This window comes from Saccopteryx bilineata, chromosome 7 (genome assembly GCF_036850765.1).
Source record: "Saccopteryx bilineata isolate mSacBil1 chromosome 7, mSacBil1_pri_phased_curated, whole genome shotgun sequence".
NCBI lineage: Eukaryota > Metazoa > Chordata > Mammalia > Chiroptera > Emballonuridae > Saccopteryx > Saccopteryx bilineata.
In genome coordinates, this window is record NC_089496.1 from 106,359,624 (window position 1) to 106,381,702 (window position 22,079).

The 22,079-nt window shown below is 46.3% G+C and overlaps 1 protein-coding gene and 1 pseudogene across 4 annotated transcripts in view; both read right to left on the reverse strand.

Moving 5' to 3' along the window:
- Positions 1–4,252, reverse strand: part of ATE1 (arginyltransferase 1) — a 139,531-nt gene extending 135,279 nt beyond the window's left edge. For 2 of the 4 annotated variants that reach the window (XM_066240502.1, XM_066240501.1), the window contains exon 1: positions 3,499–4,252. In XM_066240502.1, coding sequence (XP_066096599.1) covers positions 3,499–3,583 — 85 coding nt within the window. In that variant the 5' untranslated portion in view covers positions 3,584–4,252. The other 2 variants (XM_066240500.1, XM_066240499.1) reach the window with 1 other exon arrangement.
- A 16,416-nt stretch (positions 4,253–20,668) lies between these two features.
- On the reverse strand, positions 20,669–21,149 carry LOC136310487 (small nuclear ribonucleoprotein E-like; annotated as a pseudogene).
- Positions 21,150–22,079: the final 930 nt, after the last annotated feature.

The window sequence follows — 22,079 nt, forward strand, 5'->3', positions numbered from 1 at the left end:
ATGCATATAAATTCTCCTGGTCGTAAACAACAAAAAGATGACAGAAATATACAATAATATTCCTATTAATAGGAATAGTTTATAGTTTATAGTCATAAACAACAAAAAGATGACAAAAATATACAATAATATTCCTATTAATTATAAAAACTAAAAGTAACCCAAAATGCCTAGGAAGAGGAAAGTGATTACAAGTTCTACGTATTAACAATATGATGAAATAATTATGCAACCATTAAAAAAAATGGAAGACTATTAGGAAACATTGAAAGGTATATCTGAATTAACGTTAAGAGAAACATGAATCTTTGTCCTGTAAACCAGGGGTCCCCAACCTTTTTTGGGCCATGGACCGGTTTAATGTCAGAAAATATTTTCACAGACTGGCCTTTAGGGTGGGACAGATAAATGTATCACGTGACAGAGACAAGCGTCAAGAGTGAGTCTTAGACGGATGTAACAGAGGGAATCTGGTCATTTTTTAAAAATAAAACATCGTTCAGACTTAAATATAAATAAGATGGAAATAATGTAAGTTATTTATTCTTTCTCTGCGGACTGGTACCAAATGGCCCACAGACCAGTACCGGTTCGCAGCCTGGGGGTTGGGGACCAATGCTGTAAACAGTAAACTGCATCACAGGTATGGAAAGATCGAGGTGGGCTTGACAGAGCAGAATGGAGGTAGAAGAGCACAGGCACTACAGTGAAACAACATGTCCAGAGCCTGGTGAGTGCCCATTATACCCCAACAAGTTTACTCTACCAGGCTTGACTTCAACATCTGTAAAGAGGAATAATACAACCTACCCACCCAACAGGTGGGGTGTCCTATCGTGAAGAATATTATCAGAATCAAAATTAAGATGATAAAAATTTACAATTATGTCTGACCAGGCGGTGGCGAAGTGGACAGAGCATCGGACTGGGATGAGGAAGACCCAGGTTTGAAACCTCGAGGTTGCTAGCTTGAGCACAGGCTCATCTGGTTTGAGCAGAGCTCACCAGCTTGAGCCCAAGGTCGCTGGCTTGAGCAAGGGGTCACTAAGTCTGGTGTAGCTCCCCCAGGCCGCCCTCAACACACACATGAAAAAGCAGTCAATGACCAAGGTGCTGCAACGAAGAACTGATGCTTCTCATCTCTCTCCTTTCCTGTCTGTCTGTCCCTATCTGTCCCTCTCTGTCTGTCTCTGTCACATACAAAAAAAAAAAAATTAGCCTGACCTGTGGTGGCGCAGTGGATAAAGCGTCGACCTGGAATGCTGAGGTCACCTGTTCAAAACCCTGGGCTTGCCTGGTCAAGGCACATATGGGAGTTGATGCCTCCTGCTCCTCCTTTCTCTCTCTCTCTCTCTCTCTCTCTCTTTCTCTTTCTCTCTCTCTCTCTCTCTCTCTCTCTCTCCTGTCTAAAATGAATAAATAAAGTCTTTAAAAGAAAAAAAAAATTAGTTATCTCTTCAGGTAAAAAAGTGGTTTTTGTTATTCATTTGTTTTAATTTTTATGAGTTAATTTGAACCAAACTCACAACACATGCCAGGCAGCAAGATCTCAAATGCTCCCCAGGTGAAAAGGTCGAAAAGTTTCTTCCACAAAACTTTAAACCAGGGGTCCCCAAACTGCAACCCCCTGAGGCCATTTTTCCGCCCCCCCCCCCCCACCGCACTTCCGGAAGGGGCACCTCTTTCATTGGTGGTCAGTGAGAGGAGCACAGTTCCCATGGAAATACTGGTCAGTTTGTTGACTTAAATTTACTTGTTCTTTATTTTAAATATTGTATTTGGTCCCGTTTTGTTTTTTTACTTTAAAATAAGATATGTGCAGTGTGCATAGGGATTTGTTCATAGTTTTTTTATTGTCCGGCACTCCAGCGGTCTGAGGGACAGTGAACTGCCCCCTGTGTAAAAAGTTTGGGGACCCCTGCTCTAAACATTTTCCCACTTGTCGCATCTTCATAACCTTCGCTACTAACAACTGCATCTTAGGACAGTCTACTCCCTCCCTCACAAAAACCACATAATAAACACTTGTAATTAATTAATAAATGGACACACTACAACCGCCCAAATCGTTCTCTTACCGTAGGGTATTTACAACGTTTTCAAAATGGGAGCTACCTAAATTTACATCTTCGTTGATACCTCATTTTCCACAACGATACCTCATTTTCCACAACGTTTGGCTGTTCTTTAAAATGTGAGATTCTACATTTGCCAATGCATGACATGGCAGAAAATCAACACCATGTTTTGTAAACAAACAAACAAAAAAACTCTTTAGTTTTTTTTCTCTGCATCACGAGAGAGAAAGAAGAAAAAATACAAAAACACTTGTGGACCGGCTTTGTCGTCCTCGAGGTGGGTGGAGAAATGACAGGGCAGAGGAGTGCTGGTAAAAATCCCTAACACACCAGTACCGACCGGGTCCTTCGCCAGCAGCGACTCCGGTCCCCGGTGTCTTGTCCACGCTCCCGGAGACACTTCCTTCGCGCATGCCCAGGACCGTGTGTGCACGCACACCGTGTTCTACACAAGCAGCACCCCCGACCCTCCCTGCCCGGCACCCCGCGTTCTGCCCTCCCGGGGGGGGCACTCCCCGATCGGCTTCGGCCGTCACCGACACCGCAGGGCAACCCGGCGCGGCCCGCCACCACCTGTTCACCCGTCACAGGTGACGGGCAGGTTTGCACACCCGGCTACTGCGAGACGATGCCGACGTCGCACATCCCAGCACCTGAATGAAGACCAGGCACCTAGCAGCTTTCCTGCCGGAGTCCGGTGAGGGCCGTTTCCATCCCGACAGCACCGGGGTGGCCGCGCTCCGCGCTCCCCCACCAGGCCGGGCCTGGGCGGGGGCTCCAGGCGCCGCGGGCCCCTCAGGCCGGTCGGCCCGAGCCGGGCAGCCGCGACCCCCGAAGACGCCCCTCGGCTGCGGCGCCCTGCCCTGCCCGCCCACCGACCTGCTCACCATTGGAGCGACTTCCGGACTCGTTCTTGCAATAACCACAGCGGTAAAAGTCCTCGCCCTCGAAGTACTCCACGATGCTGGACGAAAGAGGGGCGCAGGAAGCCATGGCCCTGGCCCCCGAACGCGACGCCAGCCCAGCCCGGCCCAAAGCCGCCGCAGCCGCAGCCGCAGCCACCCCACAATGCCCCGCGCGGCCCGGAGCCCCCGAAGCGCACGCGAGGCCACCCCGGCGCCCGTACGCCGGGCCCCGCCGCAGTCCGACGGCGCTGACGCCGACCGCGCCATATTGGACCAGGGCAAATTTCCGCTAGTTCTGTTCCTCCTCGGAGACGGACCGCCATCTTCGGTGAGGGTGAGGCGGTGAGACGGAGCGGGGAAGGAAACGGTCCGGGCAGAAAGGAGCGGCAAAGGGAAGTGGGAGTCGGGGAGCCGGGCCTGTGTGCTCCCCCGCGAGGCGCTGGCCCGGGGCGCAGCGAGCGGTGCGGGGTGGCATGCGAGGCGGCCGCGCCATCGCCGGGGACGAGGACACTCACCGCACGATGCCTTGCCCTCCTCGGAGTCGCAGTAGCCGCAGTGGTAGCCGGCCCTGAGGCCCTTATACTCCACCAGCGAGGCCATGGCCGCCGCGGGGCTGCGCGGGCCGGCCACGCCTCTGGGCGCCCCGGGGCCGACCTCGGCGGAGCGCGGGGGCCGGCGGCGGGGAGGAGGGGAGAGCCGGCCCCGGCGCGGTGCGCCTCTGCCCGCGCGCCCCGGCTCCGCGCCCTCGGCGCCGCCCGGGTTCCGGCCCCTGCTCGGGCGCGGGCGCGATGGAAGCGGCGCACCCGGGTCCCTTGGCGTGCTCCATCGCCAGTCTTTCCCTCAGCTGCCCCTTGTCAGCCCTGTTTTACTGATAAGGAAACTGAGGCACGGAGGTTGAGATCACCCTTAGATTATTTCCTAGGTCTTAGTTTTAAAGGGACCACTCCAGACTGGCCTTGACCCCCGTGCAGCCACCGCAGGCCTCTTCCCGACCGGCAGGCGCTCACGCTAAGTGCCGGTACACCGGGTCCGCTTGCAGGCATTCTGCGGATGGCAGTGGTGTTTGCGTTGAAGAACAGCCTTTTAAAGGAAACCGTCAGAGCTGGTTGCTGCCTTGTGCCGCTGTAAGCCCGGTGCCCCCATAACGCACCACTGGTAAAGAGAGGCTGGAAGTCCAGGTTGTTTTTAAATCCAATGGTTTAAATGCTACTCTAAAAGGATTTTTTTTGGCTGAATTCAGCCTGTGGGCCTCCCAACTGGCCACCACTGTTTTATTTATTTATTTATTTATTTATTTATTTATTCATTATTAGAGAGGAGAAACAGAGGGAGAGAGAGGAGAGAGAGACAGAGAGAGAGAAGGGGGGAGGAGCTGGAAGAATCAGCTCCCATAAATGCCTTGACCAGGCAAGCCCAGGGTTTCGAACCGGCGACCTCAGCATTTCCAGGTCGACGCTTTATCCACTGCGCCACCACAGGTCAGGCACCACCACTGTTTTAAAGGGGGTTTCCTAGAGAGTAGCAGTCTGGGACAAAGTCTACAAATGAGCACCGCCAACAAGGTAATATTCCTTAGGCCTTACCTTGTACGAAGAGATCATGTAAGCCTGCCTGTCCTTCTGTTGTTTTTTTTTTTTTAAGTGGACAATAAAGCTAATTCTTTTTGCAATGTTTTAAAAAGTGAGATCATGAAACTTGGAGAAACGGTGGTAAACTTTGCAGATCAGTTTTCAACATTCTTGACCCCAAGGAACACACTGCTGGACATGTGCTTACTTAAATTGAAGAGTTATCGCCTGACCAGGCGGTGGCGCAGTGGATAGAGCATCGGACTGGGATTCTGAGGACCCAGGTTCGACACCCCTAGGTCGCCAGCTTGAGCACAGGCTCATCTGGTTTGAGTACAGGCTCACCAGCTTAGACCCAAGGTCACTGGCTCGAGCAAGGGGTTGCTTGGTCTGCTGAAGGCCCACGGTCAAGGCACCTATGAGAAAACAATCAATGAACAACTAAGGTGTTGCAACTAAGGTGCTTCTCATCTCCGTTCCTGTCTCTCTGGCCCTATCTATCCCTCTCTCTGTCTCTGTTAAATAAATAAATAAATAAATAAATAAAAATTGAAGCGTTATCTTGGTGAGAGAGTGACCTGTCACGTTTTGAAGCATCCCGTGTGCCTCAGGCAATGGAAAGAAATCCAGGGGAGGCTCTGCAGTATGCCACCGGTTCTCAGTGCCACACTAGGCTCCTGCAGCTCCAGCTCCTTACTTGAAGGCTCCTTGCTAGATAACCATATTCCTGAAACAGACTCCACCCATTTTGTTTATTATAACAGACTTAATTAGTTCTTTATAAAAGACGTGATTATTCCGATTCTTTCTTGGAATAGGCTCTCATTTTGAATGAAAGGGCCTGTTATATGAACCAGCAGAATGCTACACTCAATACAGAGAGTAGGAGGCCAGGAGGCTTTTGGTAGTCTTGTCCCACTTCATGTCTGTACTTTTAAAGTCCCGACCTTATCCCAGTTCTAAACCAACCTCAGCCAGAGCATTCCAGGACACACTAACCTTGAACAATGAGAATGTTCTAAATCCTAGGCATATGTTTTAATACATTTAATTCCTGCAGCAACTTCACAACATAGAAAAGAAACGACCAGAGACAGCAAATAACTTGCCCAAGGTCATACAACCAGTAAAAACACAGAAAAAGGTGATTAACATAAATTGAAGAGAACACAAGATAGCAAATACTAGGTCTGGACTTACGTAGGACAGCAGTTCCTAGAAGCCTTATTTTGCTGAAGATCAGAGACGGTTTTCATCTTCCAGGCCCAAATGAGAAAATACAAACCTTCATTTCATTTCCACCTTTTTCTGGAGGGGGATCTGGAACACTGTTAGAATGTTTTCCATTTATGATACTGCCTATAATAGTTACTGTTGTTTTTAATTATCCCAGTTATATCAATAGTCACTTGTCTTTTCAATAATCACTTTAAATGTCAGTGGTGTAAATACAGTTTGTCCGTAAAGTCATGGTGCACTTTTGACCGGTCACAGGAAAAAGCAACAAAAGACAATAGAAATGTGAAATCTGCTCCAAATAAAAGGAAAACTCCCAGTTTCATACCTATTCAGTGCAGTTCGATGTGGGCTCACATACAGATTTTTTAGGGCTCCTTAGGTAGCTATCCCATATAGCCTCTACAGACTCGTCACTGACTGATGGCCTACCAGAACGGGGTTTCTCCACCAAACTGCCGGTTTCCTTCAACTGCTTATCCCACCCAGTAATGTTACTCCTATGTGGTGGTGCTTCGTTATAAACATGCCGATATTCACGTTGCACTTCAGTCACAAATTTGAATTTAGCGAGCCACAGAACACACTGAACTTTCCTCTATACCGTCCACATCTTGACTGGCATGGCCGTGGGCTGCTCCGCTGTATACACGATGTTGCTGCATCATCTTGCGCCTGCATACATGCTGCCACATCATCCTACAGAAACTGGGAGGGTTTTCCTTTTTGGTGCAGATTTCACATTTCTATCATCTTGTTGCTTTCCTGTGACCGGTCAAAAGTGCACCATGACTTTACGGACACACTGTATATATTAATGAAATGAATATCTGATTGGAAAAAAAAAATAAGGTTCAACTATGTGTGTTACCTACCAAAACACCTACTTTAAATATGATATAAAAACAGATGCAATCAAAGTAAAGGGGCAGATCAAGATATATTGTTAAGGCCTGACCTGTGGTGGCGCAGTGGATAAAGCGTCGACCTGGAATGCTGAGGTCGCCGGTTCAAAACCCTGGGCTTGCCTGGTCAAGGCATATATGGGAGTTGATGCTTCCTGCTCCTCCCCCTGTTCTCTATCTATCCCTCTCTCTCTCTCTCCCCTCTCTCTCTAATAAAAATGAATAAATAAAATCTAAAGAAAACAAAAAGTATATTAAGAAAAGGACGTTTAAAAAAAAAAAAAACAGATGCAATCAAAGTAAAGGGGCAGATCAAGATATATTGTTAAGGCCTGACCTGTGGTGGCGCAGTGGATAAAGCGTCGACTTGGAACGCTGAGGTCGCCGGTTCAAAACCCTGGGCTTGCCTGGTCAAGGCACATATGGGAGTTGATGCTTCCTGCTCCTCTCCCCTTTGTCTGTCTGTCTCTCTCTTTCTCTTTCTCCTATCTCTCTAAAAAAATGAATAATTTTTTAATAAAGATATATTGTTAACTAATCAAAAGAAGGCTGGAATAGCTACATTAATTTCAAACAATGTAAACATTTAGAGCCAGTAAAATTACAAATAAAAAGGTGCATGAGGGTCAATTCAACAATCCTTAATGTGTGTGCACCCTCACACAGAGTGGAAAAATATGTGAAACAAAAACTAATAGAAGTGGCCCTGGCCGGTTGGCTCAGCGGTAGAGCGTCGGCCTAGCGTGCGGAGGACCCGGGTTCGATTCCCGGCCAGGGCACACAGGAGAAGCGCCCATTTGCTTCTCCACCCCTCCGCCGCGCTTTCCTCTCTGTCTCTCTCTTCCCCTCCCGCAGCCAAGGCTCCATTGGAGCAAAGATGGCCCGGGCGCTGGGGATGGCTCTGTGGCCTCTGCCTCAAGCGCTAGAGTGGCTCTGGTCGCAATATGGCGACGCCCAGGATGGGCAGAGCGTCGCCCCTGGTGGGCGTGCCGGGTGGATCCCGGTCGGGCGCATGCGGGAGTCTGTCTGACTGTCTCTCCCTGTTTCCAGCTTCAGAAAAATGGAAAAAAAAAAAAAACTAATAGAAGTGCAAGGATAAATTGATGAATTCACTGTTATAGAAACTTCACCATTCCTTTGTCCATTATTGACAGATCCAGCAGTCATTAAATCAATAAAGACAGCCTGACCAGGCTGTGGCACAGTGGATAGAGCATCAGACTGGGACGTGGAGGACCCAGGTTCGAAATCCCAAGGTCAACAGCTTGAGCGCATGCTCATCTGGCTTGAGCGTGGGCTCACCAGTTTGACCATGAGATTGCTGGCTTGAGCGTGGGATCATAGACATGACTCCATGGTAGCTAGCTTGAGCCCAAAGGTCACTGGCTTAAGCCCAAGGTCGCTGGCTTGAGAAAGGGGTCACTTGCTCTGCTGCAGCCCCGGCCCTGTCAAGGCACATATGAGAAAGCAATCAATGAAAAACCAATGAGCTGCAATGAAGAATTTATGCTTCTCATCTCTCTCCTGTCTGTCTGTCCCTATCTGTCCCTCTCTCTGTCTCTGTCACAAAAAATAAAAAATAAATCAATGAAGACATAATTGAACTCAACAATACCATCAATCAACTGGATCTAACTGACATCTGTAGAATACTTCACCCAACAGCAGCAGAATACACATTCTTCTGAAGGTCACACAGAACACTGACCAAAATAGACCAATGCTGGGTCATAAAAAAAACACCTTAACAAATTTAAAAGAGTAAATTCATACAGAGTATGCTCTCAGACCAGAGTGGAATAAAGTTAGAAATCAACAACAGAAAGGTAGCTGGAGAATACCAAAATGCTTGGAAATTAACACACTTGTAATACTTGAGTCAAAGAAGTTTCAAGAGAAATTTAGAAATATTTTGAACTAAATGAACATGAAAATACAACTTACCAAAACACAGAATGCAGCAAAAGCAGTGCTTAGAGGGAAATTTATAGCACTGAGTACATATATTAGAAACAAGATCTCAAATCAACAATCCAAGCCTCTACCTCAAGAAACTAGAAAAGGAAGAGCAAATTAAATCTGAAATGAGCAGAAGAAAATAACAAAAATTAGCCTGACCTGTGGTGGCGCAGTGGATAAAGCGTCGACCTGGAAATGCTGAGGTCGCCGGTCCAAAACCCTGGGTTTGCCTGGTCAAGGCACATATGGGAGTTGATGCTTCCAGCTCCTCCCCCCTTCTCTCTCCCTGTCTCTCTCTCCTCTCTCTCCCTCTCTGTCTCTCTCCTCTCTAAAAAAAAATGAATAAATAAAATTAAAAAAAAAAAAAAGAAAATAACAAAAATTAAAACAAAAATAAATGAAGTTGAATACAGGAAATCAATAGAGAACAACAAAACCAAAGCTAATTCTTTGAAAAGACCAATAAAATTGATTAGTGAAGCTAATTAACAAAAACAGGGAAAAACAAATTACCAATATCGGAAATGAATGAAGGGCCACCACTCTCATCCCATGGACATTAAAAGGATAATAAAGGAATAGTAGGAACAACTCTATACCCATGATAACCATAGAAATGGATCAATTCTTTGAAGACACAATCTAACAAAATTCAAAGAAGAAATAGATAATTTGAATAGACCTATATCTAAAGAAATAGAATCAATAAGTAATGACCAAAATGAGTTCACTAGTGAGTTCTATCAAACATTTAAGGAAGAAAGTTTATCATCTCTCTACAGTCCCAGAAAATAGCAGCAAAGGGACTTTTCTAACTCATTCTGTGAGGCTAGCATTGCCCCAATACAATAAAAACAAACAAACAACAAAGACCTTACAAGAAAGGAAAACTACAGACCAATATCTCAGTGAACATAGATGCAAAAAATCCTCAACAAAATATTAGTAAATGGAACTAACAATGTATAAAAGAATTATACACCACCACCAAGAAGGACTTATTCTGGTAAGCAAACTGGTTCAACATTCAAAAGCAATTAACATAACCCATCACATCAATGGACTAAACAAGAAAAATCTTATCAATAGATGCAGAAAAGTCATTTGATAAAATCCAGTTATGATAAAACCCAGTTATGATAAAAACTTGGCAAACTAGGAATAGAGAACTTCCTCAACTTGATAAACAACTTCAACAAAACACAGCTACCAGGGATTAAAATTTTGGTATATGGAAAAATATATAACCCAGGCCATCTTTTGCTTATGTCAGGGCAAGGTCTAGTCTTGCTCATAGTTTGTTTCGACATGACTTCTTTATTGAAAATGTTCTTTGTTTATCTCCCTGGCTTATAAACATTTCTTATTCTTCCAGTTTCTCTTATCAGGTAAGAGAAACAATATACAACATAGTAATTAAAAGTACTTTGCCCTGGCTGAGTAGCTCAGTTGGTTAGTGTTGTCCTGACATGCCAAGGTTGTGGGTGCCATCCCTGGTCAGGGCACATAAAAGAATCAACCAATGACTGCATAAATAAGTGCAACGCAAATTGATTTTTTTTTCTCCATTCCTGTCTCTCAAAAATCAGAAAAAGAAAAATCTTTTTTTAATATTTACAAAAAAAAGTACTTTTAGGTCCATATGATTCTTTTTTTTTTTTTTTTTTCCAGAGACAGGGACAGACAGGAACGGAGAGATGAGAAGTATCAATCATTAGTTTTTCGTTGCAACACCTTAGTTGTTCATTGATTGCTTTCTCATATGTGCCTTGACCGCGGGCCTTCAGCAGACTGAGTAACCCCTTGCTCAAGCCAGTGACCTTGGGTCCAAGCTGGTGAGCTTTGCTCAAACCAGATGAGTCCACACTCAAGCTGGCGGCCTCGGGGTCTCAAACCTGTGTCCTCCACATCCCAGTCCGACGCTCTATCCACTGCACCACTGCCTAGTCAGACCATATGATTCTATTTATGTAAGTTTTATTTTAATTAAGCTGGTTCCATAAAGAGGCTCACATTAAGAATGGCACGCTGGCCTGACCTGTGGTGACGCAGTGGATAAAGCGTCAACCTGGAAACGCTGAGGTTGCCGGTTCAAAACCCTGGGCTTGCCTGGTCAAGGCACATATGGAAGTTGATGCTTTCTGCTCCTCCCCCCTTCTCTCTCTCTCTCTCTCTCTCTCTCTCTCTCCTCTCTATAATGAATAAATAAAATCTTTAAAAAAAAAAAAAAGCTGACCTGTGGTGGCGCAGTGGATAAAGCGTCGACCTGGAAATGCTGAGATCGCCAGTTTGAAACCCTGGGCTTGCCTGGTCAAGGCACATATGGGAGTTGATGCTTCCAGCTCCTCCCCCCTGTCTCTCTCTCTCCCTCTCTCTCTCCTCTCTAAAATGAATTTAAAAAAAAAAAAAAAAACTCGCCCAAGATAAAAAAAACAGCTATGAGAAAAAAAAAAAGAGTGGCACACTGCCCGACCAGGTAGGAACCAGACCACCTGATGAAGCAAGTTGTCATCTTTCTGGGAGTGGAGGGCCTTGCTTTCAATTTGTGAGAAACAACCTGTGTGAAGAGCAATAAAACAAGGTATACCGTTTTAGGAATTTGCTATGGTACTATGATGCTTTCACATCTCAGGTAGTGTAACAGTTTGGGCTGAATTCTCAACACGAGTTTGTCATCTGAGTGGCATGACTTTATCAGCGCTGAAGTGCTACCATGTTTGGTTTGGGGAACAAGTGATTAAAATGTAAATTTAATTCATTAGTGCTTTGGTATGAAATAGACAGAAACCACTGTCATGACTTGATGTTTGAAATTCTTTCAGCATAAAATACCCGTATTTACTTTTATAGCTTTTATTTCTGAGTATGAGTTCAGGGCTTCAGTTCCAGAAATCAGGCACATTCGGGGAGTATGGCCTCTGGTGGCAGCTGGGGCTACAGTTTCAAGAAGTCTCTACAAACAGTCCCATTTTGGAAGGCATAGATTTTAGTCCTGATAAAGGAAAGCCATGTCGTGATTAATTACTATATTTTCTTCTTTTCACATTTTATGAAGAACTAGGGACAACTTAATGGGGCTACATGGATACTTTGGATGCAGCTTCCATATATGGTGAAGAGTATCTTGGTGTGAATATACCAAATCATTTTCATTAATTTATATTCAACATTGGTGTATTTTCTGCTTCTTAATTTTTAACAAATGACCAGTCATGAACATAATTAAATAATGTGACTAGCTTTCATTAAAAGTATATTAAATAGGCCTGACCAGGTGGTGGTGCAGTGGATCGAGCATCGGACTGGGATGCGGAGGACCCAGGTTTGAGACCCCAAGGTCGCCAGCTTGAGCACGGGCTCATCTGGTTTGAACAAAATAACTCGCCAGCTTGGACCCAAGTCGCTGGCTTGAGCAAGAGGTTACTCAGTCTGCTGTAGCCCCACGGTCATGGCACATATGAGAAAGCAATCAATGAACAACTAAGGAGCCACAACGAAAAACTGATGATTGATGCTTCTCATCTCTCTCCGTTCCTGTCTGTTTGTCCCTATCTATCCCTCTCTCTGACTCTCTCTCTGTCTCTGAAAAAAAAAAAAAAAGTATATTAAATAGTATTAAAGTTCAAAGCAGTAGCAGTACTTAGCTGAGTAACCTACCAGCTAAGTGAAGATGAGACCATATGAATAGCCATCGTGCCCTCGTCCGACCTCCACCAACTACTGATTGTGTGCAAAGGATCCTCTCCAAGGTTTCCCACTGATTCCATTTCCATGGAACATAGACAATATATATTCCAAAAAAAGAAAAAGGAGATGCTTCTGTTGCCTTGTGAGGCATCTCCCAACTGTACTGAGATGGGCTTTCTGTGTCTGCAAAAGCCCAGCTCACACGGAAGCTTGTTCCCTGACAATTAGATGATGTCCCCAGCTACCACCTCATAGTAGTCTCAGCCTAGGATAGTGATGACACCTTAAAAAGCTGTGACTGCTTTTGGTTGCCCTGGGCATCTTACCCAAAGCATCCTAAACAATCAACAATAGATGGCTGAAACTCTGAGAGAGGGCCAGAAACTTGAATGACTGAAAAATGGTATTTTGGAGAAAAGAGAATGAAAAATTAAGGTAGGGAGTACGGTTTTAGAGCACAGAGGATGAGAGGAAGGCAGTGAAGATCAAAGATGTTCCTAAAGGTGGCGATCAAAGGGCACTCGCTGGCTGAAACAAAAGACACCAAAGAGAAACAGCGGGAGGCTGCAAGATCAGGGAAGGTGACCAAGAGTGCTGTGAGGACAGAATCCAGTAGAGGTCCCTGGAAGGATCCCCCAGCAGTGCAGACCCCACCCTCGCACCCTCCTCTGGTGACAGACTCAGAATGGTTGGATCTGAGTGCAGAAGAACAGTAGGTATTTGCTTCCCAGTTTGAGTAAAGGCAGGAGAATGTTCTTTTATCTAAGAATGAGTGTAGCCCCAGAATGAAAATCATGTGCCCTGGAGTCATGAGGGTACAAATTCTGCTTCGGAAACTAACCCTGGGACCTTTGACAAGTCACTGAAACACTGTTGGCCTCAGTCTGCTTTGCTATATGATCTGGGGGGTAATGAGTACCTACCCTATGTGGTTGTAAGATTAAAAATAACCCATTTAAGTTCTTAGCACAATGCCTAGTTTACACTAAACTTCATAAATGTTGCTTTGGAAATAATACAAAGACTTCTTAGGAAAGAAAAAATGAAAGTAGAAATATGAGTCTTTTTAAGTAATTCGCTTTAGTTTAAAAAGCAAATACAGTTGTTGTTTTTTCCAATTTTATAAAATCCTCTTTGCTGCTAAGAGAACTCAGAGAAAAAATTCATAACACAGATTGATAAACGTAAAGCCTGTTTACTTACTAAGCAAGTTAAGAAATAAAAAGTCTGGAGGATGTCTAAATGTGACTGTGCTCCATCTTAAGTGTGAAATTTTTCTGCATTAAAAAAATACTTTCTTATTGTCAAATTGTTTTATTTTCTAAAATAAATGTAAACCTTTGATAAAAATAATGAAGCATATTATAGTTGAATGGCTACACAACTTAAAATGGACTTAACCAACTTTGAATACCTGGTTTCCCATCAAAGGGAAGTTCTTTGTTCTACCAACAATTCTATACAAACAGAGGTTTGTGGAATTTGAAATAGCAATTTAGCCTTTCTTCGGGGTTAAAATAAAGGTACTTCTAATTGTTTCAATCTCAAATAGAATGTGGCTCTTTGTTGACACTTTTATTAGAGAGCATTTCTTCCTTGCTTCAAGGAACAGAAGACATTAAACATACCGAGGCCTGCCTGTTGGCACAGAGAAATGCCTGTTACATATGAAAAGTCAGTCCCAAATCGATACAATTCATACTAGAGCATGTCTCCTGACCCTTCTCCAAATCCTAGTATAATTTCTCTTTTTGATCTTCTAGATTGGCCTGGGCCAAAAATACTCACGACCCTCGAATTGCAGTAGGTTCCCAGTCCCCACTAGAAAAGAAGATTAAGGTGAGGAAATACACTTACCATGAATTTTGGAGCTGGTAATACAATCATAAAAAAGTTTTTTGTTTTTTTTTTTTTCATTTTTCTGAAGCTGGAAACGGGGAGAGACAGACAGACTCCGGCATGCGCCCCACCGGGATCCACCCGGCATGCCCACCAGGGGCGACGCTCTGTCCACCAGGGGGCGATGCTCTGCCCCTCCGGGGCGTCGCCATGTTGCAACCAGAGCCACTCTAGCACCTGAGGCAGAGGCCACAGAGCCATCCCCAGCGCCCGGGCCATCTTTGCTCCAATGGAGCCTCGGCTGTGGGAGGGAAAGAGAGAGACAGAGAGGAAAGCACGGCAGAGGGGTGGAGAAGCAAATGGGCTCTTCTCCTGTGTGCCCTGGCCGGGAATCGAACCCGGGTCTTCCGCACGCTAGGCCGACGCTCTACCGCTGAGCCAACTGGCCAGGGCCAAAAAAGTTTTATCAGTGAGGTAGAAAGAGCTTGAGTTCTTTGCCAGTTACATTAATTCAGCATTTGGTTCACTGAGCACCAAGGGTGCTGGCTGGCTGGCACTGAACACAGTGCAGCCTGTGTCCGCACAGGGCTGTCCAGTGAGGGCCCGTGACATGAGCAGATTAACACAGTGTGTGCTAGGTGTCGGGAAAGGATGGAATGTTATTTGAATGAAAATGTGGCAGGTCTGAGGAGGTGACATTTAAGCTGAAACCTACACATTACATTTGTAAGTGCCCTAGTCAGAGCTGCTGTGTTGCGTGTTTGGGACTCTATGAAGGAAGAACACGTGACAACACTCAGCTGGGAAAGAGAACATGGCTTTTGAGGAACAGGAAGTCCTTGTGTCTGCAGCAGAGTGAGCGGCCCATCGAGCTGAGAAGGCTTTGGAGAGGCAATCAGGAGCCAGGTTCCAGAGGCTACCCTGGGATTCAGGATTTTCTCAGATTCAGGACCTACCCCAGGGTTCCATGCAGGAAGTGACGGGCTCAGATTTGTGGACCACAGAGGTCACTCTGGCTGCTGTGTGATGTGTCCGATGGGGCTGGGGCCCGAGGGAGAGAGAACTGTGGGTTCAGGGCTACTGTCTTACGGTGGGGGTGTTCTGAAGTTAGCAATGTCAGGATTGAGAAGGGAAACTGAAGCAAGCCCACTTTGTAGGAAGAGTCAAGATGTCAGGTAAACAGTATCTAGATCTGAAGTTGAGAGGCAGATGTAGGGCAGCCTGTGTGCCTCGACTGTCTGGTTTATATCCCTCTCCCCACTGTCTGGAGCAGTGCCTGACATGCGGGAGGTCACCTGTTTCAATGATTGGGACTGTCCGTGTCCAAGGAGGCTAAATGGGACTGTGCTCTATCTTAAGTGACAATTTCTCTGCCACATTTTCCTGCATTACATTTACAAGACAGACCCAGCCAAGCAGGCAGGAGTGACCATGAGGTAGGAAGATGAGGGGCTGGTCAGTCTCTTGGGGATATCCAGCTATGGCTGGAATAGTCTAGATGTCCCGGATAGCCTTAGTCACGCGCCCTTGTCCACAGCCTGGAAGCCAGAATAAGATTGTCTTTCAGGGAGAGTGGTCACCTCCACAGAATGCTGCTGAGAGGTCAAATATGACAGGGACAGGGATAGGAGCACTGAAGTTGTCAGTGTGGCCACCGCTCATGACCTAGGTGACAGCAGTCTTGAAGAAGGGGTGGGAGATGGAAGCCCAGCTGAAGAGGGGCAACCATGAGGGGAGGAAGTGCAGAGGGCTATACTGCATGCACTTCCTGGTCACACTGTGCAGGGGAGCAAAGGCGGCAGGAGGGGCTGGACTGGAGTGCGCCCCAAAGGAAACTGACGTATACTGATGCTGGGGGAGTAACCCTGTAGCGGGACATTGTGATGAAGCAGGAATGAAAGCTCTTGAAGTCCAGTGGGCCCAGGCAGAGCGACCAGCTTCTGACAAAGGGGCAGTGTTCACGTTGTCAAGGCAGGATGGCGGAACCGGGACAGACGCACGGTGGCCTGAGGGGGGGGGGGGCGGAGCCGCTCCTGAGCCATGGCTTGTTTCCTCCAGGAGGAAGGCAAGGCCTTTAAAAAAATTTTTTTTAGTTTAAAATTGTATTTTACTTTATTTTCTTTTTCAGTTGAATTTTATTGGGATGACACTAGCTAACATGATTATACAGGTTTCGGGTGCCCAATTCTACACCACCTCCCTGTCCACCATGCCGTGTTGCTCACCCCTGGGTCTCTGCAACCAGGAGGGGGCGCTGCGGAAGGGCTGGGGCGGGAAGGGGGGCGTGACCGGGATGTGAGTCACGTGAGAGACCCTAAGGGGGACGTGGCCAGCGGTGCCAGGCTGGGTGACAGCCTTGTGAGATCTGTGCCGTGGACTGGAACAACAGAGGCCGGCCCACTTTAAAAGTTCTGATACTTCCCTCTGACAAGCATGTAGGTGGTGTCCGTTCTACAGAAGGGAGGAAACTGTTAGCCCAAAAGTTTCAACAGCAGAAGACGACGTTTTGCAAACCTAAGGCCCCGTCTTCTGACTTCGAGTCTGTCCAAGCGGAGGAATACGACAGGCCGCCTCGCGGAGAGACCCGGAATGAGCCAGGGAAACACGAAACGGTTCCGAAATGGGAAACGAACATAAAGGAAACGAAACGGAGACCACCATGTCAAAACACAGAAAAAGATGCTAAAATATGGGACTACCTGGTGCCGGAGAGGGAACTGAACCAGATCAGGAAACACATCTATCGAGCAGAACGAGCCCGAGGCCTCAGGGACCACAAGTACCGGAGGCTTCCTCCAAGAATTCCCCCTGAAACACTTCCCCCCAAAGCATTCACCCCGAGGCAGGATGAAAAGACTGGAAATATCACGAAAACACCCAGAGCGAACCCCAGAAAGCACATGGAGGCATGGGCACAGGAACAGATAAAGAAACATCAAGATCGCATGATTCGAGGGAGAGAGCTCACAGAGCTAAGAGACAAACAAAATGCTGCCCAGGCCCCTCCTTTCCCCAAACCTCGCAGGAGGAAAGAGGAGGTGAGAGAATTTGAATGGGTCACAGCCTACCCCCTTGTCCAGCCACACCAGGAAGCACGTATAGAAGTGACTATTCTGATGGAAAAGGCCAAAGATGAAGGCAAAATTAAAGATCCACTTCGAAGCAAGCCCCTGTGTATACCACCATTTTTGAAAAGGCAACTAGAAAATAATAAAGCTAATATTATTTTCTAGTTTATTGTATTTCTTTTTCTGGATGGCATACTTTCAAAGTTGTTACTGCAGTAAAATCCCATAACCTAATTTTGTTTCAAAGTACATCAAACTGGGAAAAAAAAGTTAAACCATAAACACAAAACTTACTGACTTAAAACCACCAATTTTATTATAGCTCACAATTCTGTATCAAGAATTGAAGCAGAGCTCAGATGGGCAAGTTTCAGCCCCATGTGGCACCACCGGCGCCCCTTGGGGACACTCAGGTGATGACTGGGCTAGTCAGGAGGGTTCAAGACTGCTTCCCCCTATAGGCCCCTGGCAGGAACAGCTAGAAGGCTGGGCTTACCTTGGCTGGTCCTGCTCCCACACAGTCCTCCCCATGAAGTTTCAGGGCCACAGAACATCACTTCTGCCATATTCTATTGCTCAAACAAGTCACCAGGGCCAGTCCAAATATAAGTGGAAAGATTCTTCCTCTCAAAAAATTTTGCAGCCATTTTTATTTTTTTTATTTTTCTGAAGTTAGAAGCAGGGAAGGCAGTCAGACTCCTGCATGCACCCCACTGAGATCCACTCAGCATGCCCACCAGGGGGTGATGCTCTGCCCATCTAGGGAATTGCTCCACTGCTGCCGGAGCCATTCTAGCAGGCGGAGGCAATGGAGCCATCCTCAGCACTCGGGCCAACATTGCTCCCATGGAGCCTTGGTTGCAGGAGGGGAAGAGAGAGACAGAGAGAAAGGAGAGGGGGAAGGGTGGAGAAGCAGATGGGCACTTCTGTGTGCACTGACCTGGAATTGAACCCAGGACTTCCACACGCCAGGCCGAAGCTCTATCACTGAGCCAACCGGCCAGGGCCTGCAGCCGTTTTTAAATTGACCACTCTAAAACTCTATCACATAATAGAGGAAACAAACTGGAACCCATCCAATTCTGTAGTCTAAAAAGCTCTATTGTGAGACTATGGTCTAGAGCAGTGGTAGTCAACCTGGTCCCTACCGCCCACTAGAGGGCGTTCCAGCTTTCATGGTAGGCAGTAGCAGAGCAACCAAAGTATAAATAAAAAGATAGATTTAACTATAGTAAGTTGTTTTATAAAGATTTATTCTGCCAAACTTAGCGAAAATCCTACATAAAGTACTTGGTAAGTAATTATTATTATATGCTTTAACTTGCTGTAACTCTGCTTTATAAATTTTGTAAAGTTACTTCCCTACTTTATAAATCACCATTACTGTGGAACCGGTGGGCATTTAGAAAATTTTACTACTAACAGATACAAAAGAGGGCAGCAGGTATAAAAAGGTTGACTACCCCTGGCCTAGAGTGTAGCCATTTATGGAGAATGCACTTTGGATAGTAATTCCTTAGGTACGCAGAGCCATTAGGAGGAATGCATGGCCTGTATATGCCTCCTTCCAGGCAGCCAACCTCCACATAGAATAAGGCAGCACCCTGGCCTGGGGAACTCCCCAGGATAAGAAATGCAAATAAATAGGGTGTGCACAAAAGGAAGTAACTGAGGTAAGAACCAGGTGCTGTTCAAACACAAAGCTCTGGAGGGAAAAAAAAGGCTTTGGGCCCTGGCAGGTTGGCTCAGTGGTAGAGCGTCAGCCTGGTGTGCAGGAGTCCCAGGTTCGATTCCCGGCCAGGACACACAGGAGAAGCACCCATCTGCTTCTCCACCCCATCCCCCTCTCCTTCCTCTCTCTTTCTTCCCCTCCTGCAGCCAAGGCTCCATTGGAGTGAAGTTGGCCCGGGTGCTGAGGATGGCTCTATGGCCTCTGCCTCAGGTGCTAGAATGGCTCTGGTTGCAACAGAGCGACACCCCAGATGGGCAGAGCAACGCCCCCTGATGGGCATGCCAGGTGGATCCTGGTTGCGCGCATGTGGGAGTCTGTCTGACTGCCTCCCCATTTCCAACTTCAGAAAAATACCAAAAAAAAAAGAAAAAAAGAAAGAAAAGGCTTTGGGAGGTGGGGAGCAGTCCTTAAAAGATAAGATTCATTAGGTTTTCTTTCTGTTTTTTTCAATTCAGAAGATGAAAGAAGAAAAAGTCCATAATCAGCCTGTCTAGATAACTCCTGTTGATCATTTTTAAAAACTACGAAAAAGCACAGGGTTAAAAAACTCATTCCTGGGAGGAAGGTACAAAATGCGAAGTATCAGCTTTTCCACACGGGTTGAAAAAAAGAAATCACCACTGTAGTTCCTTACTGAGCAATGTTTGAAACAAAGGAACTAAATCGATGAAGGGGAAGAGGAAGGTAAGGCCAAAACGCAGGCGGACGGTGATTCCATTTCCTGGAAAAGAGGCAGCTTTCTGGAGACAGACTGGGCATATTTATAGAGAGAAAGGAGGCACACAGCTGGTTAGGGCAAAGGGGTGAGAAGGGCAGGTGAGGAAGGCTGAGTGACGGCTAATGGGCCGGGGGCAGGGAAACAAGAACGTTCCAAAACTGATGGTGGTGATCCACAACCCTGGGAACAGACGGGAAAAGAATGAAATACACTTGAAATGGGTGATTTGTTGGGTATGTGAATTGTATCTCCAGAAGGCTGTTTAACAAAAATGAAGGACACAGCTAGGGTCTAGAGCAAGAAGTGAGCCTAGAAACACTGGCAAAGGGCCTGATCACACCAGGCTCTGAACATCACTGAAGAGCTCAGGCCAGTTCAGTCTTGAAGGGGGGAGGGGGCTGAGAAATTGACATGTGGTTTTTAAAGCGGAAGAAATCTCAAGGACAGATAGGAATAGGAAGCGGCGGACACCAGATGGTAGACTGTGACAGCAATCTGGGCAAGATGGAGAATCGAGACCAGAAGAGAATTAGTGACTATTAAGACAGAGATTTGGGCGGGGGGGGGGGGGGACCCACATTTTTCTGAGGAAATAAAAGCACCAGTACAGAGTTTATAAAGATTGGGGCATTGTTTTATACATGTTCAAAATAGCCCATATGCTGTCCGAGAGAGGCCGCTGGTTATAGCTACGTGTAGCTTTTTAGAAAAGTTTAGTCAAAGTTTTGGAAATGCTCAGGATATAGACGTAGCACGTTTCATGCGAGGAAGACAGCGGAAGGGAAACCAGACGAAGCATGGGACACAAGGAGGGATGGCTTTCAAGACGTATATTTGTAAGTGGCGAATGAATGCGCAGCCTTGTCTACCCGGTATGTCTGGCCTAGAGCAGCCTCAGCGGAACGGTGGGCAAGAAGGTGCTGAACGACCATGGTTTCTGTACGGGACCCTTTGGCAAGTGGTTCTTTTTTTTTTTAAATAAAAACAATCCATAATATTTATTGTCATCTGGTAGTCAAAGCAACAGGGATAAATGTTTAAGAACTACATTCCCAACAAAGAACATCTAAAAGACAGACTGCAATTAATATTCCACAATTTCTCACTCCATTAGTCATTCTAGTTGGAGACACTTTGAAGCAGAGTGATATTATCTCCTTTTAGCATGATCCGACCTAGTTGTTTCCTTGACTTTGTTTTAGAATGAGTCTCTTCTGCATCATCTAATACGAGGTTCATATACTCATCAAAACCAATGATACAGCCCTCTATCCGCATATTCACTTGCTCATAAAGCCACAACCTGAATCCGAGATCTGTTTTGCAAGTATCTGAAGATGAGGTTGACGGGCTGCACCATCACCTTCTGCACTTTCTGGCCCTGGCCGCGGTACGCCATGGTTGAAGCTGACAAAGACCACACTAAGCCCCACGCTTCCTCAAAATGCTACTTCTGGAATGGCAAGTGGTTCTTATTTAACCCTTTGAGCAGTGAGCTTTTTTCATGCTCGCCGACTTCCGGGAGTTGGGTTTTTTTCTTTCCAAAAAATGAAACTAGTTCCAATTCCAGTTTTATTAACTTAATGTGTGTTTGATAACCAATTTATGGAAACAAGAAGAATATACATTTGCCTTTTTTTTAATGTTGCCTTACACATTTTTTTTTTTGTATTTTTCTGAAGCTGGAAACGAGGAGGCAGTCAGACTCCTGCATGCGCCCCACCGGGATCCACCCGGCATGCCCACCAGGGGATGATGCTCTGCCCATCTTGGGGCGTCGCTCTGCTGCAATCAGAGCCATTCTAGCGCCTGAGGCAGAAGCCTAATGTTGCCTTACACATTTTTAAAATAAAAATCTTTGTCCGATCGTACTCTGGATGGTCAGAAGGCAAGAGGATATACATGAACGTTCGTACTACTCAAAGGGTTAAAGAGGAGATACCACAGTAGCTTAAGGGTCACGATCATTTCTTTAAGATGAGAGGCGCGCTGCTGAAGAGAAAGCACTAGCTGAAGAGAAAACACTAGATACGGAGAGGGGATGGCCGGCAGGACAGGAACCCGCAGGAAGCAGGAAGAGCTAGTACCTGGAGCCTTTCACTGAGGAGACACACCGCCACCTCCGACCCCACAGGGAAGGAGTGAGAAGGGGTAGATGTAGAAAGCTAGGGAACGGGAAAAGGAACCAACGAGGGACTGAGGGAACATCCAGAACAGACCTGAAGGCCCAGCAGAGATCAGATGCATGCGAGCAGCCTTCGTCCGCCCTGCTGGGTGGTTCTCCTGGTGGGATGGATCTGCTGGGGAAAGTAGTCCAGGCTGGCTTGGCCAAGGACTGAATCGCTTCTTGTGTGTAAATCACAGGCTGAAACATATGGCAGTGC